This window comes from Arvicanthis niloticus, chromosome 16 (assembly GCF_011762505.2).
Source record: "Arvicanthis niloticus isolate mArvNil1 chromosome 16, mArvNil1.pat.X, whole genome shotgun sequence".
NCBI lineage: Eukaryota > Metazoa > Chordata > Mammalia > Rodentia > Muridae > Arvicanthis > Arvicanthis niloticus.
This window is the reverse complement of record NC_047673.1, coordinates 17,038,763-17,065,235: the sequence shown is the minus strand read 5'-3', so window position 1 is coordinate 17,065,235 and position 26,473 is coordinate 17,038,763. Positions and strand designations below refer to the sequence as shown.

The following is a 26,473-nucleotide window of genomic DNA, read 5'->3' as shown; positions in this document are numbered from 1 at the left end:
GGAGTCCTTGTGCTCTGGCTTAAGAACAGAGTTACATGTTGTAACATTTCTTCAGTACTGAGATGTTGAACAAGAACAGCACATATTAGAACCCTCACTGTTTATTTATGTATCTGTATTGAGAGTGAGGAAGGACAGGAACAGGAGAACAAGGTAGGATGTGGCCTCTTATGTAACAAAGGTCTACCAAGAGATGTATTTTGTCCTTTCTTATATTTGCATGAGGAAACCCTAGCAGATTAAATAGAACAACGCTAATGTGAACCATGTATAATCACCTTGTGTGTTCTGTGTAGAGAAGGTTGACGGCTAATGTAACTGTCCATCACTGTCAATTCTGTCTTTCTAGCAAAGAGCACGGCACTGAGGGACGGACTTCTGGTCTTCTTCTTCCTAATCGTCCCCCTTGTTGCGGCTGCCATTTTCCTCTTTATCAAGAGAGATGAATTACGGAAAACCTTCAGGAAGAAGAGATCACAAATGTATGAGTGCTTAGCTTTTTCTTCTTAATGTGTATTAAGTAATTTAAAGTAATTATTAATGATCTAGCATAGAAGTTGGCAATCTTAAAAATAGGGTTCTGTGATATCTTGCTGTTCTTTTGATGTGATAAGCAAGTAGTGTTGAATCGGCCATGGTGGTATAGGCTTGTGTAAAGCACTTAGGAGGCTGAGGCAGGAGGATTGTGAATGAGTTCAAGGCTTGTCTGGACTACCTACTGAGACCTTATTACTTACTTACTTACACAGACACACACTCTCTCTCTTTCTCTCTCTTACGTGTACAGTCTGTCTCTTTCCCCCATCTCACACACACACACACACACACACACACACACACACACACACACAGAGTAAAGGAAGACTGGTGACTTGTGTCTTAGACCAGGAAGGGAAGGTCTGTGAGCAGTTTATGCTGTAAGCAGTGGTCCTTAGGGCTTTGTTTGCCTTACACTGATTTCTGATAGATGCAAGTGGGATTTAGGGCTTGGCCTTTAATTTAGGTTTTCTAACTAGAGATTAAAACATGGGATAAAGATAAGACATGTGTTGGGAAATTTCTATGTCTTCCTTTAATGTATCCATCCCTACATAGGAAGTTTGAACTCTCAGTTTTGAAACTAGATTTTAGGAAATAACTTTTGATGGGAAAAGGTTTATATAATTCGGACACCTGATACTTTTTAATCAGTGTGTTGAATTTTCAGAGAAATCCGTGTCAAAACTCACTTCTAATATATTGAATCAGTGTTTAGCATAAAGGGCATTATAACTAGGTCAAGTTCAAAGTCTTTGTTAATAATTTGGTAAAAATATAAGCTAAAATTGATATAACTCTGAATCTGGGCTTATTTCTTATAAAATGAAAATAATAATTTTGCCTATTTTGTTGTTTTAGTTACATGGTAACTAAAATTTTCAGTTATTTAGTAATTAAATTAAATTTAGTGATTAAAGATTAAGTGAAGAAATATCAGTAAAGCCCAGTGCAGGCATGTGGTTCTCTTAGAGCTCTGATAATGATTCTAGAAGCCCATGCAGACTTCAGGACCCTGCTTGTCCCTTACTATGTTATACCTTCCTCGAGTGTGACTTTCAGAGTTAAAACTATTCTGCCCTTCTCTTCTTCCTATTCCTCTCTTCCTCCCTCCTTTTCTTCCTCTTCCTTCCCCACCTCCTCTTTCTCACTGGCCATCACAGTTCTAACTGGCCAGTCCCCTGCAGACTTCTGAGTCTGAGTTGTGGTTTTCATTACCTAGTGAGAACAGTCTCCCTGTCATCCCTGCCTGACAGACTCACTGGCCCCTCAGTGGGTGCATTGCTTATTCCAACCATTGAAGTTCTTGAGTTTTAGAGTGCCTGCTTCAAATGTGTGTGCCACCCCCAGAACTTGCTTTTCATTTTCTTTGAGTTTAAAAAAATCTGAGGAGAAAAAGTTAGAGATCACTGACCTTATTAGTTGAATTTTATAGTTTCTTAGACTTTTCAGGTTATCGAATATTGAAATGGGGTCAGGAATCCTCTTCTCTATTTCCACAAGGACAAGATTTGTGTGAGCAGAGACCTGGCTAACTCTCTGCTTGTCACCACAGCCATCACCAACTTTTTTTTTTTTGCATTAAGGAAGATTGAAGCCATATATAATGTGTCCTGTACAAATGTTTTATCATGAATTAACTAAAAGTAATCATGTCTTTCAGGTCAGATGGCAGAAATCAAGCAAACATCTCTAGACAACCAGAAGGTCCAAGTGTCTCCAGACCGCCCGGGGGCCCAGGTGTCTCCAGACAGCCAGGAGGTCCTAATATCTCCAGACCACCAGGGGGCCCAGGTGTCTCCAGACAGCCAGTGAGTCCTCAGCATGTTTCTGCAGTCGCCCCATCTAGAGATGCTGTACGTTTCATAAAAACCTGTCTTTCCTGTTGTGTTGGAGTATCGTCCATTTAAAGACACAAATGGGAGCTAGGAGTGTGTCACAGTGCTGACCCATCCCTAGCGTGCTTACCACTGTAGGTTTGCTCTTCAGTGCCAAATACAAAAAAGAAAGATTAAAAAAAAATGGTTGCATAGTTTAAACCTAGATAACTTTACTCTGTATTGGGGATATTGTAGGTGGTCCTTAAACTAAAGGAACCAGCAGAGCCCTGGCTCAGAGGAGGTGGGAAAAGGTATCCAGTTATTCAGAATATTTTCCCTAAAATTGAGGAGTGAGCACCTGGGTCTGCTGTTTTTCTCCCTACTAGTTCTTTATGGTCTCCGTAGCTGGCATCCCTAGGATGTGCTAGCAAAGGCTGGGTGCTGAGCTCACGGGCGAGCCTCATCATTTCAGCACATTCCTGCCTGTGTGTGATAGCTAGGGTGTTAGGAAAGTGAGTATGCTTACCGATGATCTTCTTTTGAACTTTTAAGAACTCTCGGGTATTTACACACAAATCTGCTGTGCTTTTCCTGACCTCGTCCCTCATCCCAGTTGTTGCCCATCGCTGACCTCACTGGTTTGCACGGGTGCTGTGTTATAGAGAGTGTCCCAAGAGCAAGCTCTAGCAGCTCGGCAGGGGCCTGTGGGCTTCACGTTCAGTCAGGACACGCTTTTCATTCATCCATCAATGGACAGACATTCAGTTGTATCCAGCCCTGGCCAAGCAAATAGGCAAGAACAAAAGAACCTCAAAAGAAATGTTCATGTTTCTTTCACAAAGAAATGATAGTTGGCGAGGTTGGGCCCTGGAGAGATGACTTGTTGCTCTTTTGGAAGACCCAAGTTCAATTCCTAGCACTTAACATGTGACTTACAACTATGTGGGATCCAGTAACCACATATGTACACACAGATGCATACAGGCAAAGTAGTCATACGTATAAAGTAAAATAAATATTAAAATTTAAAAAAGAAATGATAGCTGTTTAGGAAGATAGTTGTGGAGGCTGGTGATGACCCTGAGCCATCACTGAGCCATCTCACTCACCCTTACTTTGAGACAGGGTTTTAATCACGTTTCCCGGGCTGATCTTGAACCTGTGGTCCTCCTACGCCAACCTCGTGGGTATCTGAGATTATACACTTGTACCACCAAGCCACCTTTGTAGCTATTTGAAATGTTTAATAGGCTATCTTAATCTAGTCATTTTGTTAGGACAGGTATTGAAAAGACTCCAGTGTATATCTAAGAAAAGACTCCAGTGTCTTTTTTTAGTGCTTTTGCCAGAAAATTCAGTTGCCCCAGGTGCTAGACGGACAGCTCAGAAGTTAAGAGCACCGCTGCTTGTTTAGAAGACCTGGAATTGGTTCCCAGCACCCTCATGGCAGTTTATCACTGTCCTCGATTCCCATTCCAGAGGATCCAGTACCCGCTCTGGCTTCTTGGGCACCTGGCATACACAGGGTGTTTTACATACATGTAGGCAAAACATATACAAAGTGAAAAAATTTAAAATCCTAAGACCAAAACAAAACCTATTGACTTAGCCTGAGAAATGGTTCAGTCAAAGTGAAAAAAATTTAAAAACCTAAAACCAAAACAAAACCCATTGACCTAGCCTGAGAAATGGTTCAATAAGTCTAGTGTATGCCTTGAAAGTTTTTGGGACCTGAGTTTGAATCTCGAGATGTAAAACTGGGCATGATAGCATAGGCCTGTAACCTTTGTGCTCCCAAGGGGAGACTGGATGGAGGTGGAAACAGCATCCAGAAGCAGTTGCACCAGCCAGCCTGCTGTACCCAGCGTGAACAACAAAATAGGGAAAGGCAAGGATCACTACCCAAAGATGCCCTCTGACGTCCACATACATACCGAGGCATGCACACATGCACAAACACATCACACATCACACACATCACACTCACAGTTGGCCTCAGGTGTGTGGGGTTACTTAATCCATGCAGCTGGATTTTGACATGGATTGTACTGATTGTAGGTTGCCTTGGTTCTTTGAGCATTTTACTGCGTAAGTTCTTGGTGATCCAAATCTTCTTACTTGTGAATCATCTGTTTAGGTTTCTTATTTTCCCACCAATCATGCATGACAGGTTGTATGTTTCTCAAATGTATAGTCTCTCTGTTTTTCAGTTTGTTACCCTGTTACTATTCACAGCAGCAACTTGAGGGTCATCTGTATTCCTGCAGTTTAAATCTAATGCTGCCTGGTTCTGAATTTTCTGTTTTTTCTTTCTGATAGTCTTGTGCATCAGTTGCTTTTCCTTTGGCCATGATAAATACCCTGACAAAGCGACCTAAGGAAGGGATGGTTTCTTTTGGCTCACAGCTCCAGGGTACAGCCCGTTGTGTTAGGAAAGCAAAGGCAGTTGGATCTTGAGAGAGCTGGTTCCACCCAGTCAGGAGGAGAGCAGTGTGAGCCCTTCTTCTTAAGCAGCCCACAACTCAAGCCCAAGGACTGGTACCACCCTCCATCACAGTGGGTCTTCTAGTTCCAGTAATCACAAGAACCTTCACAGGCATACTGCAGGCTTGTCTCTCAGGGAATTCCAGGTCTGTCAAGCTGAAAGCCAGTATTAGCCATCACATCTAGATAATGGTATTTTGATTTTGCTATCTTTTCAGAAACTCAGTTCTTTTTTTTAAAATAGATATATTCTATTTCATTTATTTCACTTCTATTTTTATTCTTTCCTTTCCTCTATTAATGTTATCATTACATAATTTCCTTCTTAAAGTCTTTATGCTTAGTTTATCCTTATTTTTCTGGGTTTTAAACTATTGTATTAGGGTGTTATTTGATAGTTTTAAATCCTTTTGAAATGGCATGTCCTCCTTCTAAATATAGGTATTTATTGCTATACACTTGCTATGAACTATCTTCAGATTCCCCTCAAATGGATCTTTTAATTGTTAATTTTTTATTTACATTTTTGTCTCAAGAGGTGTTTCTGTATTTCTTTTGATTTCTTGACCCAATGATTGTTCAGAGACATACTGTTTAATTTCTATGTATTTTGGAGTTTACTTAAATTCCTCTTATATTTATTCTAATCATATCATTGTGGTCAGGATACCTGAGATTAATGTCTGCACTTCTAAGACTTGTTTTGTGGCTGAGCAAATGGAGTCTCCTGGAGAGTGCCCAGTGCATTGTAGAACAACGAGTATCTGACACTGTCTAATGGACTGTTGTTTGTGTGCCTGTTAGGTGTGTAGTTCCCGTCTGAAATCCCCTTATGGAGTTTTCTGTCTGCACAATCTACAGATGACTGAACATAGAACACTGAGCTGGTTTTGCTACTCTGCTGCACATTGATCAGCATTTGCTGTATCTCTGCTCCCTTGTCATGAATTCTAATATTAAAGATAATAGGTTACTGGGATTCATGACACCCACTAGTTATTTCATAGGCTGGCTAATAATATGTCAGAGTATTTTATTTAAATGTATTGGTATTATTTAGTTAATTTAATACTATTATACCTTAGTATTATTGAATTTAAAAATATAGCCTTCAAATAAGGAAGTATAACATTTAGTAGTAAAGACGAGTTAAACAGGAAGCTGTTTTTTCAATCCATTGTTCTGGAGGTCACGTTGGCGCTTTTCATACATGCTAGAGAGAAGCGCTCTGGCACTGAGCTACCCTCTCGGTCCTTTTAGCCAAAGTAGCTTAGAACATCAGCATTGCCAGGAGCCTGATGGGTGTGTTACTTTACACAAAATAACTCTATGCCCAATACAGACTTGTGAGCACACTGTTTGCAATAACTACGCCTTTTCTTTCCTTTTCAGCCTGTGTATGGAAGCAGATTCCCAGCACCAGCCTATGCCACAGCCCAGCAGCCTCCACAGTTTCCGTCCAGGTTCGCATGAAATGGCTTTAGATGACTTGACCTTGTTAAAATGCAGGAGTCAGTGCCTTACAACTTCCCATTTAATGTTGACTCAGGGCAAGGTGTTTAGGTAGTTTAACTGGGAACAAGTTAAGGAGAGCTTTCAAAGACCTTTTGTGTGAATATTGTTATCTTTGTACAACACCAGAACGAAATCCTGAAGAAATCTGAGTCATACTGTTACCTTACATAGCTTTTTGTGTGTAGATAATTCAGAATCAATGACCTTTAAAATACTGAGTGTGGAAAAGTAGATGGGTTGTACCTGCTTTCCCACAGAGACTAGCTAGAAAAGAAAAGCTCGGTAGCAGGATGCACGTGCTTAGATAGGAACAGACCGAGGAGGCCGGGGACTGTGCAGCCGGGCGCAAGCAGAAGGACGTTTTGAGACAACTGGCTTTGGGGATGACTTTTCTGTTACAGGTGAACCTACTTGTCCTGATGGCAAGTGAGGAGCTAGGGGGTGAGAAGAGCTTTCAAGGAGCTCAGGGGGCAGACGATGCAAAATTCAAGTTCTAGCCAGAAGAAGTCCCAAGACCAACTTCCCCGGCTTTGTTTGGGGACCCAGGGCCAGAGACGTTCTATATTTGATTGATTTCTGCACAGAAGAGCCAGGATGCAAGTATAAAAATTGTGACTAAAACTAAATCATATACCATGAAGAGAATCAGAGATTTTTTTTGCATTTAGTTAACAATCATCAGACATTGGTTTTAAAATAATTCCCATTATGTTGGTGGTCCAGATTGAGAATTTCAGCGTAGTATTAGAAACTTTTTTTTTTAAAATGCAGATTCTAGAATTTAAAAACATCAGAAATGAAGCTAAGGGCCCAATATGTAAAATTTGAAGACCACGTGAACTGTGTTACTGCACTTTGTCATCAGAAATGTATCTGACTTCTCCCACTGCAGAGTCCTCTACATTCCTGTCACGGGGTAGTATTCAGTAGATTCTGCAGGTATAACTTACTCTCTGGGACTAGTGCCTTAGAATCCTACTGAGCATAAAGAGAGAACTATGTGAGCAGAGGTAGTTCCTAGGCAGTGCTCTCTCTAGTGTGGCGTGGGCAGAAGGGGTACCAAGGTTCATGCAGAAGTCCGGAGGGGGGTGTTCCCCAGGTTAGAGTCTCAATAGTGACATGGATAGATATAGATAGCTTGTTTAAATGTCAGGTTGGGGACGGTGCGAGGGATCTGGAGTTCCAGTCCTGTATGTAAACGTAGAGTTAGTTTTACGTTAAGCACTGGTTTGAGGCCCATAATTTAAAAAAATTATATTTATTTTGTTTTTTTGTATATGAGTGTTTGCCCGCATGTATGTATGTGCATCATGTCTGTTAGTACTTATGGAGGCCAGAAGAAGATGTCGGATTTCCTGGAACTCGACCTACAGATGGTTGTGAGCCACTATCTGGACTCTGGGAACTGAAACTGGGTCTTCTGAAAGAGCAACAATTGTTCTTAACAGCTGAGCCTTCTCTCCAACCCCACCCAAAATCCACCCATAATTTTTAAAATTAAAAAAAATAATTTGAAGTCTAATGAAATAAAATAATAGTAAAATGAAAACTCTTTAACAGCTGAGGAACGGGATTGTCCCTCCCCCAGTCACTTGTAGCTGCCTGTAGCTCCTCAGGGAGCAGTTAAGTACCATGAATTCCTCCTGCACACAGGATATGATGCGCATGGAATGGGCTTATTCTTTTAAAAAATATTTATTTATTCACTTTACAACCCAGTATCAGTACCCCCTCATGCAAATCTTCCTCCTATTCTTCCCCTTCTCTTTTGAAGCCAGACAAGGCAGTGCATTTAGGGGCTTGGGGTACATGGGCACGCAGGCAGCAGGCTTAGGGACAAGTCCTGCTCCAGTTGTTGGGGGCCTGCATAAAGACCAAGCTGCTTACCTGCTACATGTGTGAAGGGGCCTAGGTCCAGGGGATGGGCTTATTCTTGATTAGCTCTTGTCTGGGTAATCTCCAGGTCTGCAAGTTCTTATGTGGAAGAGCCGTGTCATATCCAGGAGACAAGATTTTACAACATGTCTCCAGTTCTCAGGCTGTTTCATAGATGTCCCATTCAGAGCGCAGTGCTCAGTGGTCACATTATCTCAGCACTCTGGCCTATCATGGGTATTTGCTTTCCCCAGTACTCACTGAAAAGCGAGTTTTTCCTGACCAAGGCTGAGAGCAGTGTATGGGTGTAGACATAACTGGTGGGTAGTTTGACAGTGTGACCATTTAAACAGCAGAGGCAGTCGTTTCCCCACTGGGGCCCCTGACTCCCCCCAGACAACGTCTTTGACCAGGTTTGGAGTGGGAGACATGTGAGTGCTGTCAGTTTAGAAAGCAGTTGGTTACTCCTATAATAGATGTGACACCATTGTATCAGTAGGCACCTCTCACCCAGCAGGTTTATATTGTGCCATTTCAAGGTCCCTGGGTGGGAAAGACCATTGATGACCTTTTCCCACAAAACACATCTCCATTGTGTCACATGTGCTCTGTCATCTCTGTTATGTCACATGTGCTTTGTCATCTCCATTATGTCACGTGTGCTCTGTCATCTCCATTATGTCACATGTGCTCTGTCATCTCCATTGTGTCACATGTGCTCTGTCATCTCCATTATGTCATAGTGCTCTGTCATCTCCATTATGTCATACATGTGCTCTATCATCTCCATTATGTCACGTGTGCTCTGTCATCTCCATTATGTCACATGTGCTCTGTCATCTCCATTATGTCATACATGTGTTCTATCATCTCCATTATGTCACATGTGCTCTGTCATCTCCATTATGTCACATGTGCTCTATCATCTCCATTATGTCACATGTGCTCTGTCATCTCCATTATGTCACATGTGCTCTATCATCCCTATTATGTCACATGTGCTCTGTCATCTCCATTATGTCACATGTGCTCTGTCATCTCCATTATGTCATAGTGCTCTGTCATCTCCATTATGTCATAGTGCTCTGTCATCTCCATTATGTCACAGTGCTCTATCATCTCCATTATGTCACATGTGCTCTGTCATCTCCATTATGTCACATGTGCTCTGTCATCTCCATTATGTCATAGTGCTCTGTCATCTCCATTATGTCACATGTGCTCTATCATCCCTATTATGTCACATGTGCTCTGTCATCTCCATTATGTCACATGTGCTCTGTCATCTCCATTATGTCACATGTGCTCTGTCATCTCCATTATGCCATACATGTACTCTATCATCTTTATTATGTTATACATGCTCTGTCATCTCCATTATGTCATACATGCTCTGTCATCTCTACTCCATGCTGCATTCAATAAAATACTATATATATCTTAGATTTTTACCCCTTCCTCTCTTCCTCTCCGCCCCCACTCCATCTTTGGTTTTCTTTTTGGCTTTCTCTTCTCTCCCTTCCTCTCTCTTTTTTTGTGGTACAAAGGATAAAGCTCAGAGCTTCTATATTAATAAAGTGTTCTATTTTTAAGCTATATCCCATTTACTTTAGATTTTGAAATTTTTTATAATTTTGAGATTTTAATTATCATTTTTACTACTCCTTTCTCCTTTCAAATCCTCCTATGTACTCTTTCCCCCACTCTTTCAAATTCATGGCCTCTTCTTCTTTGTTATTACGTGTGTGTGTGTGTATGTGTGTATGTGTCTATCTATACCTAGATATATAAATACAGTCTATGTACTCTGCAATGTTACTTGTATGTATGTTTTCTGGGCTGACCATTTGGTGTTGGATAACAAGTTCCTACATTCTTCCCTGGAGAAGACTATTTCTGAGCATTGTTTTAGTTGCCTGTAGTTCTTTATCTAACGTTGAGGCCTCATGGACCTCTCCTTTCATGTAGCATATATATTGATGTCATCCTTGTTCCGGTCATATCTAGACAGTCATGTTGATCAGATTTCATAGATCTAGCTTCAAACATTTGTAGGAGAAACAGTCTCACAACAAACTCCCAATTCCCAATGCTGTGCCCTTTTGATACAATTCCTTATGTTGTGGTGATCCCTGCCCATAAAATTATTTTTGTTGCCACTTCATAGCTATAATTTTGCCCCTGTTATGAATTGTAATATAAATATCTGTATCTCCCAGTGGTCTTGGGTGACCCTGTGAAAAGGTTGTTTCAAACCCTGAGGGACAGTGAGCCACAAGTTGAGAACCATGGCTTTAGCTCTTCTGTTCTGTCCACTCCCTCCTCTACAGTGATTCCAGAGCCTCAGTGCAGGAGCTGTGTTGTAAATGAGTCAGTTGGGGCATCACATGGTACTTGTTCTCCAAGATTCCATCATGTGACTTTCTCTAATGGTCTCTGTGTAGTGCAAAGACATCTTTCTTTGGTGAAGGCTGAGAACTACAGTATCTGTAGGTGTGAGGACAAAGGTTCAGATTGTAGTTACAGATTGTACTAGTTTAATAAACTGTCATTTGGGCTTCAGACCCACTTCACAGAAGTCCGTACTGGAAACCTAGCCGGCTACCCATGGCTAGTAAAGTCATGGATCTTGGAGGGGAATCTGTTTAATGATTGAAGCCAAGCCTTTGTCTCAAGTCAACTACAGAAAGCCTGCAGACCAGTACTTTTTTCTGCGTGTAGTTAATTTTAATTGTTCACTCCTAGAGAATTTCAGACAGTATATTTTGATCATATCGACTCCCTCTGTCTCCAACTCCTCCTAGATCTCCCTCACCATGCCTTCCTCCTCACTCTATGTCTTCTCAGAGTTGTCTGGGCTGGCTCTTGCAGCATGGCTGTCCATGTGTTTCCACAGCATGACAAAAGTGCTCCATGCACTTAATATCCTTATTTGTCTTTTACAACTTCATTTGACTGTTCAGTAGGCTTTTCTTTTGCAAATAAAAACTGCAACCTTCTTACCTCATCAGTTATGGAGTGACATGAGTATAAGGTAGTGACCAAGGCTGGGGAGAGATCTCAGGAGCTAAGGTCTTGCCAGGTGAGCAGGAGGGACCTAAGCTCAGAAGTCCATCAGGATACAGTGCCTGCAACCTCAGCACTAGGGAAGTGCACAGACAGTGAGCTGGGAAGCGCACTGCCAGCCTGCTTAGCCCATCAGTGAGGGTCAGAGTCAAACAAGGGTGAGAGCAACTGAAGAAGGCCCCTGACTTGGACCTCTGGTCTTCATATGCACAGACACAACTAGGTCCTTTGAGCCACTGACTACCATGTAGCCGGTACTCTCAGAGCATAGAGTAGAAGTGCCCTTACCTGTGGTCAGGGAGGTTGAGGATGGGGTCGTGTGGAGCTCGTCATGAATCCAGCCATATTCATTCAGTCCACACAGTCTAACTTATTCTTTCCTCTCACAGGCCACCTCCACCACAACCGAAAATATCTTCTCAGGGAAATTTGATTCCTGCTCGGCCGGCTCCCGCACCTCCTTTATATAGCTCCCTCACCTGAGAGTAGAGTCGTGTTTTTAAATGTCTTCAGGGAACTGAGCAAGTGTTTTTTTTTTTGTTTGTTTGTTTTTTTTTTTTTTCCTGATGTTTTCTTGAAAAGCCTTTTTCTTCCAACCATGAATGAACACAGACCACCACAAAACAAGCTTTGTTAACACAGAAGCTAGTGGGAATTGAGAAATACAGGACCGTGCAGGCACTCCGGGGGCTTGAAATGAACGTTTCCATCATTTGAATGTTTCCTTTGGCCATTTGTGAATTTACTGCACTTGATGTGGATTAAGTTATTTTGAACGTGTTACTGTAATGATCCTCAAATTACCTGTATTAGTACAGGATCTGTCATTATGCACTGAAACATAATCCTGACTTTTGGACCCCAGTTACCATTGATAGTTTCTGGTTGAACATTTGAACATGTATTAACTTAGGACGACTAATTGCCAATAACATCTGCATTTTCACCTTGCATGGATTAACAGCCATTTATACGGACTTCTGTCTCTTAATACACAAAGACGCAGATATCTTCCCGAAGGAGAATATACAAGAGCCACAGTTATCAGATCATGATATACTTGGAAAGCATGAGATATGGTGTGTACTCAGTTATTGGCTTCCATGTTTTATGATCCTTAAACTATAATGACTATGATAGAAATCGCTTTAACACAATCAGCTATTGGCTTCCATTTAAAAATATCTTTTCAACTATAATGGCTATGATAGGAACTGATTTAACTCTAAATTTTCTCTATGCCTCATGGTAAAGCATTGCAGTAGTGCTGTTTTAATTGAAGTGCACACTCTATGGTACGAGGTGTTTAGGGATACCCAGGCGTCGATCGAACAGGAGCATGGAGAATCCCAACAGTTGAGGTGTTACAAAACCACTTGAGAATTTATGAGCACTTTAACTCTAAAATCTGAATTTTAAAGCTTGATATTAAGTCATTTAGAATGTTTACATTTACTAAGGTGTGCTGGATCCTGTCCCTTTTGACTAATATTTTCATAAAAATTAGGCTGGAGAAAGGAAGGAAGCAATGGTTTCCTCATATTGTTCTCTGTGATTACTCTCTCAGCTGTATTAAAATGAATTTGTACTTTGGAAGGAATGATATTGACACTAAAATTTTAAACATTTAAATTTTTTCATAATCTTTCATAAAGAAGTTTAATAATAGGTATATTAACTGAATTTCATTAGTTTTTTAAAATAATATTTTGTTTGTGTATATATACATATTAAAATAAAAACATTTACAACAAATAAAATACTTGAAATTCTTGTTTGGGCGTCCTGTTACTTTCTAAATACACAACTATTTGGATTGTTCTTCATTTCAGTGTTAGGCTTCAGCCAGATGTGCACATTGGCTGCACCTAAGGAAAACACATGAAAAGATAGAATGTTCATTTTTTTTTCTATTTGAACAGTTTGAACTATTTGAACAGTTGGGTATGTACTTACCCTACTACTCACTACAGTGAGCCAGCTGCTAGTGAAAAATAAGGCAGTGCTGAAAGCCACACGCCCTCAGAAATACTGAGGAAGGAGAAAGTAGTTTTCTGACAGGATTCTTGACTTTAGAAGCCTGCGACTAGGGCACTACCGTTTCAGCTAGGACAAGGGCTGAAATGTAGGTGTTTTAGAATGCCAAGGATCTGCCATTGCTACATACATTAATTAACCACACTGGTTAAGTTTAAAAAGGAAGTTCCATGAGTTTTAGCTGAAGTGCCATGGAGAACCAACCAGCTTTGAAGGAAGCCTGGGGCCGAGTCTGAAGGAAGAAAAGCAGTTTACTCTTTCTTGAAAAATTTCTCCACGCATCTTAAAAAGCAATCCCGGTTTAGCCTTAGAAAGAGTACACATGTATGTTGTGTACTTTTTTGACCCTTGGGCTCCATCGCAGCTTCTCCAGCACTGCGCATGCAGGTTTCAAAGCAGCCAGGCTCTGTGAGAGCTGGGGTAGGTGGCGGAGGATGGAGGGGGGTAGGGGGCTAGGGCGCTCCAAGGACGTGCCCCACGGTGGCCCCTGGCACGTGCCCCACGGCCGGTGCAACGGCCTTACAACTGTTAGGTAATCGCCATGCTGGGCGCCATGCTGCACACGCTGCTGCTGCTGCTGCTTCTGCTGCTGACTGAACTGGAGGGCTTGCTGGCTCCAGGATCCGGTGAGCGCTCGCTCGGCAAGGCGGGTTCTCTGAGATTCGGGGCACTCTTCTTGTAGGTCTGTCATGCACATCATGAAGCTCAAAAAGTGTACCCCAAAAGAGCACTCCCAACAGCTTTTGGAAACCACTTAAACTCAAGAATCCCCGGCTGAATTCTTCTAACACGATAGATGTGCAATAATAATTCATCCAGATATAGGAAAGAAAAGACGATAAGCCATAAACTCCCAAGCTCAGAGAGAATGCAGAGGTACATGTAGAAGCTGAGAAGGGGCAGAAAATCTTTCTAGAGTTTTGGAATCAAGTAGGGCTTAGCAACTTGACAGGCTGTGATGTTCAAGCTGTTCTGAGTCCAGTGGTCCAGCAGGTGCTTTTCTCTAGCTCTGAGGTCTGCTCGTCTGTTGAAACTGGAATGCATCTTTTGAAGGGCAAAGAAGTCAGGATAGCATCACGGTTGGTGTTTTGAGTGTTCTCTTCCTGGTTTATTAGAAGTAGAAATTTAATAATGTATAGCAACATCTAAAATATCAGCATCATATCCTTTATATGTTAACACGCTTCAAAACTAAGAACCGTTTTTCAGGGGGAAGAATAGAAAGTTGGCGTAACTTTGCATTTTTGTCGATCTCCTGAATACGTGCTTCAATAAAGGACAACTAGATTGTATAGCTACTGCTTCCAGTCTCGTGCTGCATGCTTGAGTTGAAGTACAAGAAGGAGAACTTTGGAAGCCTTTTCGGATAATTATGAGCTCTCTGCTTGCTACACACACTCTGGACAAACAGAAAAAGAAGAATTGCAGTATAGAATCTAAAAACACACCAGCCAGCTTTAATATTCTTTCTTTTTATTTTAATTAAAGTATATCACTAACTCTTCTCCTCTTCCTCCTTCTAATTTATCCACCCCAACTCCCTTGCCTTTTTATTTGATATATATTAAATCTATCTATCTATCTATCTATCTATCTATCTATCTATCTATCTATCTATCTATATCTACAGATATGTACATACCATCAAAGTTAATAAAATTCAATGGGATATCAATATTGATTATTTTATGCATGCATATTTTAATATTTTAATCTATTGTCTTTTAATTTTTTAACTGTGGTAAATACAGAACTTACCAACCCCCTTTTAAAAGATTTTTTTTAAAACTTAAACTTTATTTTACTTGTATGGGTATTTTGCCTGTCTATAAGTCTGTGTATCACTTGTAGGCTTGGTGCTCTTAGAGGTCAGAAGAGGGCGAATAAGAGAAGACTCTCTAGAACTGGGGTCACAAGCAATAGTGAGCCACCATGTAGGTCCTGGGAATTGAACCCAGGTCCTCTGGAAGAACAGCCAGTACTCTTAACCTCTGAGCCATTTCTCCAGTTCCTCAAACATCGTTTGTTTTTTTTAAAGAAAAATCATCAAACTTCACTTTTCAAGGCAGTTTCAGATTTATAGCAAAACTGAGCAGACACTGGTGTTTGTATGTAGCCCCTGCTCGCTGTCCTCCCATGAGGGGCAACAGCTCATGGTGTTGCAGAGATGCATTTGTTCCAGAGATAGACTCGTGACTGATCGCACTTGGGTTCCATATCCTCTGTGTTCTGCACAAAGGTGCCCATCCCCACAGTACCTCGCAGAGTAGTTTCACTGACCTGAGAATCCTCCGTGCTCTTCCACTCACCCTCCTCCCCACCATCCCTAAACGACTGCCTTTTGCTGTCTGCCTTTTCCAGAAGGTTGTATAATCGGGATCATGCACCACGTGGCCTTGCAGACAGGTTTTTTTTTTTTTTTTTTTTTTTTTCATTTAAAGTATATATTTTAGATTCCTTGATGCCTCTTCTTGGCTTGATAGCGTATCTCTTCATAGCATTGAAAATATCCATTCCACTGTCCATGTCAAGCATAGTTTATCCATTTAGTTACTGAAAGGTGTCTCAGCAGCTTCCCAGTTTTAACAGTGCTGAAGACAGCCATTGTCTAATGCTTGCTCAGGTTTGTATGTGAACACAGTTTTCCACTACTTTTTGGTCAGTTACCTGGTGTCACTGCAATGATAAGAGGAGATTGTGGTGTCTCATTGTTTTAATTTACAATCTCCTAACTGCATATGCTGTTGAGATCTGGACATTTGGCTTTGAGCCTAGCTTTTGTCATTGATCCACTGTGATGCTGTCAGTGTGATTGTGCTCACTGTCACACACTCTACTTTCTGGATGGATCATATGCTGTGTATAGCACATTTCATGAAAAGTCCTCAGAGTTTGGAGTGGGTTGCATTGGGTTGATCGGTATTTTAAGCCTATCTGAAAATTTTAATTAAGAAGAGTTTAGGTGTAATAACATTGCTTATCCTTGTTCAGAGGGTCTTCTAGAGTTTATAATTTTCTCTGTACATTTCTTCATTTCCCTATTCTTAGGTCTTGCATAGGTTTTTTGTTTGTTGGTCACTTTCATGAATGGGATCTTTTTAAGAAAATTGTTCATTACTGGTACTAATGAATAATACATTGATTTTATGCATGATCACTGTTGTTCTGTTCTTGATCCTCTTCTGTTGTTGTGGGTCAGCCTATCACCTTCTACACATGTCCTTGTCCCTCAGTTCCAGGCTGAGGCTGATCTGTAACCAGTAGGTCACTGTGGTGTAATGTATTAGTTCCTACCTTTCCCAGTACCATCAGTAAGAGCTTCCTCTGAGCAGACATCTTGTATACAGACAAATCACCTTTGCCCCAGTCCCACGGGTCATTGGACTGGCATCAGAAGACCTGGAAGAGAGAACTGGAGGACAGGGGACACAAAGAACGGCAGCTTGCCTATAGTCTGATCAAACCGCTATTTTAATTTTTTCACACAGGGGTTGTATACACATAGAGGCAGGATGTGGGGAAGAGGATGACACAGGAGTGTAGGTATTCTCAGGGGAAGTATAGATATCTTCCAGAACTGAGTGTTGGCTGGGTGAAGAAGCAGGGAACAGGTCACTTATGACTCTGTCTGTGATTCATTTGTTCTTATCTAAGCTAGCACTTTCCACCAAGGCTACTTATCCTATGACTACTTGTTCTTATCCACGCTGGTAGTTTTCCATTAAGGCTGCCTGTTTACAAGATCTATAGCTATCTGTTCTAGTGTCAGTGTTTCCTACAGAGACCAAGACTCTGTGTTAGCAAGCACGTATGTCTGACTTAGGCCTGTGTCTGACTTTAGGCCTTCAGTGTATAAGCAAGGTTGCTCCCAACACATCTTTGTGACAAAGATTCAGTTCTGAATTGAAACTTAATTGAAGGGGTTGGGTTGGGGTGTGGGCACTATGGCTCATGTAGGGAGGTCAGAAGACAACTTTGTGGAGTTGGCTCTCTCCTTCCACCTTTCTGTGGGTCCCAGGAACAAACTGAGTTCAGGGCACGGCACCCACCTTTACTTGTTGAACCATCTTGCCTGCTCAAGTGTTTTGTGACTGCTTGGTCATCTAAAACAAACCAAGGGTAAGGGTCTATTTAGCTGAAATCCTTATCAAAAATGTTTATCTTTGAAGAATGATAAAAGCATGTTTTCATTTTCTTTGCCTGTTGTAGGGTCCTGTGCTTTTAGTGTTCTCTGTGTTTTTATTGGATTGGAGTTTTTTTTTTTTTTTTTTTTTTTTTTTTTTTTTTTCTCACTTAAAACTGCTGTAAAAGTTCTTGGGACAAATTCTTCTTGACCATGCTTTAATGTTTTGATATACTGGCTAAATTAAGCTTATTAATATTTTACTTAGAATTTTGCAATTAAGATTATAAGTAGATAAGCACGTTCGGACCTTTCATACTGCCCTTGGCGTCATTATGAGAATTGTATTAGCTATGTGAGACAAATATGACTTTCTTTATGTCTTGATTTCAGAGGATGCTGTGTTCTTTGATTCAGCTACTATATGAAACCACTCAAGGCTTTTTCATCTTCTGTTTTTCCATATCTTCCTTAGGGTCTCTCTTCTGTCTGTTCTCTTTTCATATTGATTTATTTATTAATTCTTCCTCCTGGACGATTCTTTATAGTTACACTGTTTATTTCAATGTTTATTTGAAATCATCATAGAATTCTCTTACTCTTCTGTAGAAATGCCTGCTAAAGGGTTGGGAAAATGTTCAGTACCTAAGTGTGCTTGAGCGAGCATGTGGACTTGAGGTCAGACCCTCAGGACCTATGTTAAAAAAAAAATCCAGATGTTGCTACCTGCACCTGTGATTCCCATGCTGGGGTGGGGCTTAGGGTAAAAGTTTTGAGACAGAGGGATTTCTGGGGTTTGGCATGCATGCACACAAACACACACATACACATACACACACACGAAAACTATCAAAGTGAATTTCACATAAAAAACTTATTTCAAAATAAACAGTGGCACTTAGTGAATTCCATCCCCTTTTATTGATGCCACAGTCACCCTAAAGGTCACAAATGTCTATTGTCTCACTAGTATTTCTAAGCCACTAATTGAGAACTCCCAGACTTTCCATGAGAAACAAATACATTCTTGTTCCATGAGACCACATGAGTTTCAGGGGTTCATGTTTACTGTCACATGGTTTTCTTATCCTAAGGAGATTGGTGCCATGGTGTGCCACCATCACAAGGTTAAAATATGTGCCTGTGGCCTGAATGCTGGACAGTGAGTGGTAGGTAGCAGGTCACAAAGAAATTGATACCTGTTGAGAAGACGAGAGTCTGTGTTAGAATGTTGCCAAGTAGTCTCTGCTAAAACACTATTTAAAAAATGTAACAGGCTCTGTTCCACAGAGTAAGGATGTTCCTGTTGGCAGGCCCAATGGGTGGGTTCCATGGCCCAAGACTGGCTACCACTCTAAGAAAGAAGTTATCTTCAGAACTAATTAGCCAGAATCAGGTTAACAGAAAAGACAATAAGCTCAGAGTATGGGTCCTTTCAGGATTTTAAGTGGTGACAGTTCCAGATCCTGAATAGTGATTGGTTGAACCTCAGTTAAAAAAAAAAAAAAACTCAATTGGGTAGCATTATTCTAGGCACGCCTCCATTTAATATTATTTGTGTTCCCGAGAATTGACCATTTGCTTATATGTTAATTTTGTTCTTTTATTTCTAAAATTTCCTTTAAGAACTAACAGTTGTGATTATTCTTCTCTTAAAATGCAAACCATTTTATTAATTGGTTGGAGTAAGAATAGCACTAGTTATGCTTACATACATTGTTAAGAGAATATAATTATGGATCCTGAAATTACCATAAGGGAAATGTCCCATCAGGTAAAGGAATCTGCTGCCACACCTGATAACCTGAGTTTAATCCTCAGGACTCACACACAGTCAGAGAGAACTGGTTAAAACAAGCCATCTTCTGACCTCCTCAGGTACACTCTGTCACATGTATGTCCTTCACATGCATACACATACGCTTATGCATACACAGACAGAGACACACACATACAAATAAATAGAAATTAAACAACACTGAAAGTCAAATATGATCAAAGTATGTGACGTGCATATATAAAAACTATTATAAAAAAAACCCATTATTTTGAACAGTTAATTAAGAACACAAACAGAAAGCAGCACTGGTCTGAAGCCTTCCCAAACCTTTCTTTTGTGACTTTCCTCTAGCATTACACAGGACTGATGCTGCACTGTACCATGTCAGTTACTTCTGTCATTGCTGTGACAGTGTCCAGAAACTTCTTATGGGAAGAAGAAATTATTTTTGCTCTCAGTTTCAAGTGGATTTCAGCCCTGTAGTTTTTGTAAGCTTTCTGGCCATACGTTCTGAGTGGGTTTGTAAGGATGCAGAAGGTTTGGAGACTTCTCTCTTTGCTCACAGTCAAGAGGTTGGGTGACAGCAGTTGCTTGCACGTTCTTTATAGTCTTTGCATAAGGGCTTCTTGGTGTGTGTTCTCATGTGCACCAGCAATGGCTTTCTCACACTGTATGTTCATGGAGAGTCTCTCGAGCATTTTCATGAATTCAAAAGGAATAGTGAACACTGGATGGTTTTCCACAACCCTTATCATATGAGGTGTGTGTGTACCATTATGTTTTTCAAAGCCCATCAGAAAGCAGGAAGTGTCCTTGTTTGTGGGAAGCCATGGCAAGGCCTATTCTTGGCAAACACTCATCCTTGGCTTTCCTATCTACTATTCTTCTTTCTGCTTACCTTCCATGATTCACTTGTCAGTTCTCAGAACTTCAAACAAGGCTTCATAGCAACCCACCTTAGTAACCCTTCCTCCTGATCTCTAGATTTAGCCAATATCCTGCTAGATAGATGTTTTTAGAACTCCTGGTAACGGAAAGGCTTTGTAAGAATAACTTAGTTAGACCCTGCAGCTGCAGCTAGCTCCCTTCACCTGCAAAGCCCTCTTTCCTTCCCTACCCCTCCCCATACCCTGTTTTTAGAGTATATAACTGGTGTGAACAATAAAAATTTTGCCAGCTTGATCAGACTTCTTGATGTGCTGTGCCATTTTATTTTCTCTCGCATCTCAGTCTTCTCCACAGGGTCTAAGGATCCCACTTGATTGTCCAGCTGGCCTGGACACTTGTAGAAATTATCTAATCCTGACCCAGGATTTCTACCCCACCTTTGACACACACAGCCTTTATATGTACAATAAGCCTTAAACAGCACAAGAGCTGGGCGGATACCTACCCTCTATGCTGTTAGAATCTACTTTCCTATTGATAACCCCAAATTATTACTTGCTATGTTTCATCTGGGCCACTCTTAACTCCAATCAGCCAGCCCTCGGGCCATGTTTTTATGGCTCACCTAACCCATGGCGTCTTCTACACCACAGACAAAGCAGTCCAGGCACCGGGGAGTGTTAAAGGACCCGTAAGAGAGTAAGAGCCCCAGAGAGGACTGCGGCAGATGTGCTAAGTTAACTCATATTCTTTGAGGGCTTTGCAACTATCTGATACTACCACAAGCAAAAGAATATTGAGACCACACAATCCTAGAGAAAACTGGAGAGAAGTTTGTATACCATGAAATGCCACAATATTAGGTAGCGTGTATTGTTGGGAGAAACATGCTACAATAAGCCAGTAGAACAGTCTATTGGGATTGCAATAATAGTGATGATGATGATGTTACTAATTCTATTGGAATTCTGTTCTATTGGAAACACCATGATTCTTAGACTAGATTGTAGGATCAGTGTTTCAGTAACACGGAGCTGCCTGATTATTTTACTAATGCATATGCCAGAAGGACCCGACCATTTTGAGTGCTGCTATCTGACAGTGCCCACTTCCATGTCTAAGTCTTATGCAACTGTCACGTCTCCTCCGTGATTAAATTAGTCTGGAGTATGAGTTATTTGGTACCCAACCTCTATTAGAAGGAAGCAAGATGGAAAAGTCTGAATGATAGATTTGTCACCTCCCACAATCTATCTCTGGCTGCTGGGCATCTATATCCACATTCACTTTTCTTATCATTATTAAGCTTTCAAGAAATATACAAATAATTCATTGCCTCATAATATACAGGGAAACTGTATACATTTGTTTACTAAGGAGGATTTCCTGATTCTCTTGTCTTTAGAGGACCAACCATAAACAGTTTGTTTACGAGGACAACTGAGAGTGGCCAACTACAGCAGTGTGTGGAGAGCTCTGGTTGCCAATCACACAGAATCACATGGTCAGAATCTGAGCCTCTTTTGGAAGTGAGCTCAAAATATTCATAAAGGAATCATATATAATCATATATAATTTTGCTTTCCTTTTCCTTCCATGAAGAATTACCACAGATTGGTATTTAATAAGAGAATGTATTGGCCCACAGCTCTGGAGCCCAGAAGTCCGAATGGGGATCTGGGAATGCTGGTTCCTTATGGAGGCCCAAGGGGTACACCAATCTAGCTTGGCTGTTGGCTGTTGTAGATTTTGTTTTTGTTGGTTTTCTTGTCTTTATATTTGTTTTTTAATTTTGGATTTGTAGCATAATGCATTGCTCCTGGCTCTTCTGGCTTTCAAAGTTTCCTTTGAGAAATCAGATGTTATTCTCCTGGGGTGTTCTTTTACACGCAACTGGCGTTTGATCTCCAGTTTTCATTATACTTTCTTTGTTTTATGTACTTACTGTTTTAACTATGACATGTCACATGGAGTTTCTTTTTCTGGTCTTGTGTGTTTGATGTTCTACGTGCTTCTTGTATGTGTATATGTATGGGTGAGCCTCTCCTTAGTTTCAGGAAGTTTTCTTCTCTGATCTTGTTCAGAAGGTCTGGTCTACAACATTGACCTGGGATTCTTCCCCTTTATCTATACCTGTAGATTCAAAGGTTTGATCTTGTTTTATTTATTTATTTATTTATTTTGTCCCATATGCCATCCATGTTCCTCTCTAGTTTTTATTTAAAGTTGTCACATCACTGTTTTGTGTAGATCTTCTGCTTTACCTTTCAGTTCCGGTGTTCGATTTTCTTCCTGGTTCATTCTGCACACAAGGCCTTCCCTTCAGTTTTCTGGCTCGATTTTAGGTTTTTCAATTCCATCTTTGTTTGAGCTTGCGTTCTTGTCAGCATTCCTGACTCTTTATTGAGTTCTGTTTTCAAATCATGGACTGTCTTGTCATTTCCACCCTCCTTATGTTTGTGTTCTCTTTGACTCCACTCAGAAATTTGTTCTCTTTAAGTTAATTCCATTGAAGTGTGTTGAGTTGTTTCTTTGTGTCATTTTCAAAAAAAAAATTAAAAAATAATTTGTTTCATGTGCGTTGATGTTTTGCCTGCATGTGGGTCTCTGTGAAGATGTCACATCCCCTGGAGTTGCAGACAGTTATGAGCTGCAGATGGGTGCTGGGAATTTGAACCCAGGACCTCTTGAAGAGCAGTTGATGCTCTTAACCACTGAGCCATCTCTCCATCTCCAGCCTTTCTTTATGTCTTTTTTAAAATCCTCAAATTTTGAAGTTCATGGTTCTTTTAAATTCCACGTCTTGGCATTGATGTAGATACTACCTTGCTTTTTCATATTGATTGTGGGTTTTTTTTTTCAATGAAATGTGAATATGTGGACTGTTTTTGTTCTTTTTCTGATATGGACAGAGCAGGTTGGGGCTGGACACTGGACATTTGGCTCAGGTTGGGTCTAAACATCGGGAATGGCTTAGATGGAATAAGTCAGGCAGATATGAGGTGCTGGTTTGGCAAGCAGGATGTGCCTTCTGGTCCAGGCTGAAGTTTGGAGGTAGGTCTGGACACTGGGGGAAGTGTGTGAGGAGTGAGAGAGGAGGGTGAGGCAAGAATCACTGATCTAGATTATGGTACAAGATGCAAGGGATCTAACTGAGCAGAAAACTTGTAATACGGCACAGAGCGCCTGTAGGTTGGGGTAGGCAGAGTGTATCTTGGATGCAACCTGGGCTGAGAGGTATGCAAGCAGGAGTGGCCAGGGCACAGGATGTGGAACCTTGCCTCCATCTGGGTGACTGAGAAGGGTGTGTGGAGGAGAGAATTGGGTCTACTCACTCAGATTTTCCCCGGTGAAGACTGTGGAGGGAAAAACTGAAGTGAAGTGGAGTGAAGACTGTGTCTGGCCAGGTGTAGAGGTTTGTAGTTGTGGCATTTTTAGGTTTAGCCTTTCTCTGCCCTTAACTCACATGCTTGACCACTATCTACAGTAAATGTAAGGAGGTTAGTCTGCTCACGTTCTTCTTGCTGTGCTATACTCCCTGATAGTGGTGCACGCTATTGTATGTCCACTGTCATAGAACTTAATGCTGCTCCCACCACGTGGCTGTGCTTCCACAGCATTGCCGTCTCTACTTTCTCATTTCTAGACCTTTTAGTACAATATAGTTATAGTTCTTGAGAGAAATTTGTCCGCCTTTCTGTCTGCCATCTTTGCCCTGCTCCTTTCTAGACCTTTTATAAATAGCCACCTTTTCTTTGGTAGTTGAATGACACTGTTACTCAGCATAGATTTCTTGGGTATCCAATTTTATTCATTAAAACACAAGGGAGTGTTTTAATATTGAAGGCCTGGGCCGGGATGTGTTTCTCCTTTTTGTTTATGTCTGCCAAAGTTTTCTAGAACCCTGATAAACCCCATGACCCAAAGGAACTTGGAGAGGAAAAGGTTTATTTCAACTTAACAGTTCTGTGTCACAGTCCATGACTGAGGAAGCCTAGGCAGGAACTCACAGCAGGAATCCAGAGGCCAGAACTGAAGCTGAGGCTCTCAAGGAAAGCTACTCGCCTACTGGCTTGTTCTCTCGGCTCGTTCAGCCTGCATTTGACGCAAGAGCTCAGCACCAGTGTCCAGAAATGGTTCTACTCACGGTGGGCTTGGCCCACTGATGTCAGCTGTTACTCAAGCAGATCTTGTGGCATCCTTTCCTCACTGAGGTTCTCCCCCCAGATGACCCTAGCCTGTGTCAAGTTGACAGTAACCTAACCACAATGGTATGAGACATGTTTCCACTCAAATTCCCACTGGATTCTTGATTTTGAAGCTCAACAATGTCGTTAGATCACAGCTCACCACTAGGCACTTTCTAGTCCACTGCTTTAAATCTTTCATTTCAGCCACGTTTTCTTGGCGCGTGCCTCTGATCGGTTTATTTTTGCCTATGTGTTCGTGTGAAAAATGAGTTTTGAGTATGCTGACTGCCTCCTTTTGTCTTTCATGACCATTTTATCTGTTTGTCAAAGTCAATGTTTTCAGTGTTCTGTTTTAAATATGGAACACTTAATGGATTAATATGTCATGTTTGCATAGGGGCCATGCTAACTTCCTCTGGCTAATTTCAGTTTTAGTTCATGGACTCCTGTTGAGAGCATTAGAATTTTCAAAGTAGCACACAGCGCTGAGCCACTCCTATTGGCTAAGTAAACCTTACGAAGCAAACTGAATATTTAGTCAAATTAAAGGGAAGATTACTAAATGTTTTTTCTCTTTTCAGATTTTCAAAGTTCACTTCTAGAAGTCATATTTCCAAAGAAAATTGAATATAAAACAAACTCAGAAGTAAGAAACATTTTTTTACATTCTACATTATTATATAAAATGTCTTACTTGTATTGCACAGCTATAGAACACACAAATAATATTATTGTATCATATATGTGTTATTACTGCTGGTAATGAGTATAAAGTTTTTATGGTAAAAATAAACATGCAAATTAAGATGGTCTATTTAAAAAAAGTTTGTCAGTTCTTCATAGTATTTTTAGCAGTTCACATCTACAAAATAATAAATAAAAAAGAATAATGTTAAATGTCTTTTTTGACGTTAAGAAGATATCTAGAGATCCAGGAGGAGAATAATTTTCTTCAAAATGGCTGATTTTGTTAACACATTTTAACAACAATCTCTTTCCTTATGTACCCATAGTTCTTAAACATGAGAAGTTTTACTTTCATATTTTAGAAAGCAAAATAATTAATTTTATTCAATGATTTTTGGCGTTGGTAATTCGCTATGTTAAATGTCTTTAAGAGTTTTAAAAATAAACATATAAATGTACCTGCCTTATAGGCAATAAATCTGTGTGTGTGTGTGTGTGTGTGCTTGCGTGCATGTGCACGTGTGCACATGTGCACTTGGAATCCAGGGATTGGTTTTCTGGCATCCTTCCTTGGAGTCTGTCTACCTTGCTTTGTGAGCCAGACTCCCCCACTGACCAGGAGCTGCTCAGTGAGCTCTAGAGAATCTATCTTCATTTTTCTAGCACTGGGATTATAAGCATGTGCCCATCCCAACTGTCTTTTTAAAACATGTGATCGTGTCTCCACCAGTCAAAGATAGCTTATATATCTAGGTTGGGTATTGGGTTACACTTCTGATTGAGCATTACCAAACTTATAAAGCCTTTGATTAGCATTTTAAAAAAATGTATAAAAGCAAAAAGGAGGAGGGGGAATGGGATAGGGCTTTCTAGGGAGGGGAAATGGGGAAAGGAGATGGCATCTGAAATGTAAATAAAATATAAAATAAATAAATTAAAAAAAATAAAAAAAAATAAAAAAATAAAACATGTGCTCTGGGATCAAACTCAAGGCCTCATGCTTGCTAGGATAAGTGTTTTACCAGCCTAGCCATCTCTCTAGCACACAGTCAGTCATTTAAAACATTTCCATCAGCATATATTGATTGTACAAAGTTGTCCATTTCTTCCCCCGTCTCCTCCCCCTCCCAGTATTTTATTTCTTCTCCCAAATAGCCCCCTCCTACTTTTACACAACGTATATGATCTAGGTCCCACTCCCTCATATGGGAGCAACACATGTGATTGCACTGACATTTACTGAAGTAAATTTTCATGCTGCAGAATTCACGCATGGTGATGAACACCTCAATTGTGAAAATGCAGCTTGCAGACATGGCGCATCCTACTTGTATAATTTTTCACTTGTCCTTGATATTCCCCCTTGTCCCATCGTGGCTTACCTTTCTTTTGATCCCCAGACTTCAGCAACAATTGATGCTCATGCTTATTCTAATGAGATTTATCTATTTGTAACAACTCTCAGGTCATA

At 40.7% G+C, this 26,473-nt stretch overlaps 2 protein-coding genes and 1 non-coding gene across 4 annotated transcripts in view; 2 read left to right on the top strand and 1 right to left on the bottom strand.

The window, feature by feature from the left end:
- Adam9 (ADAM metallopeptidase domain 9) overlaps positions 1-13,071 on the top strand; it is a 70,985-nt gene extending 57,914 nt beyond the window's left edge. Inside the window, exons 19-22 of one of the 2 annotated variants that reach the window (XM_034520151.2) lie at positions 350-482; positions 2,201-2,348; positions 6,234-6,304; positions 11,687-13,071. In XM_034520151.2, the coding sequence (XP_034376042.1) occupies positions 350-482; positions 2,201-2,348; positions 6,234-6,304; positions 11,687-11,780 (446 nt within the window). In that variant the 3' untranslated portion in view covers positions 11,781-13,071. Of the gene's footprint in view, positions 1-349; positions 483-2,200; positions 2,394-6,233; positions 6,305-11,686 lie in introns of both variants that reach the window. The other variant, XM_034520150.2, reaches the window with a different exon arrangement.
- A 777-nt stretch (positions 13,072-13,848) lies between these two features.
- LOC117721719 (disintegrin and metalloproteinase domain-containing protein 32-like) overlaps positions 13,849-26,473 on the top strand; it is a 110,632-nt gene continuing 98,007 nt past the window's right edge. The window contains exons 1-2 of the mRNA XM_034520517.2: positions 13,849-13,960; positions 24,897-24,961. Coding sequence (XP_034376408.1) covers positions 13,876-13,960; positions 24,897-24,961 — 150 coding nt within the window. The 5' untranslated portion in view covers positions 13,849-13,875. The remainder of the gene's footprint in view (positions 13,961-24,896; positions 24,962-26,473) is intronic.
- LOC117722123 (U6 spliceosomal RNA) lies at positions 24,668-24,772 on the bottom strand. Its single transcript, XR_004608511.1, has one exon. It is a non-coding gene; the product is annotated as a U6 spliceosomal RNA (small nuclear RNA).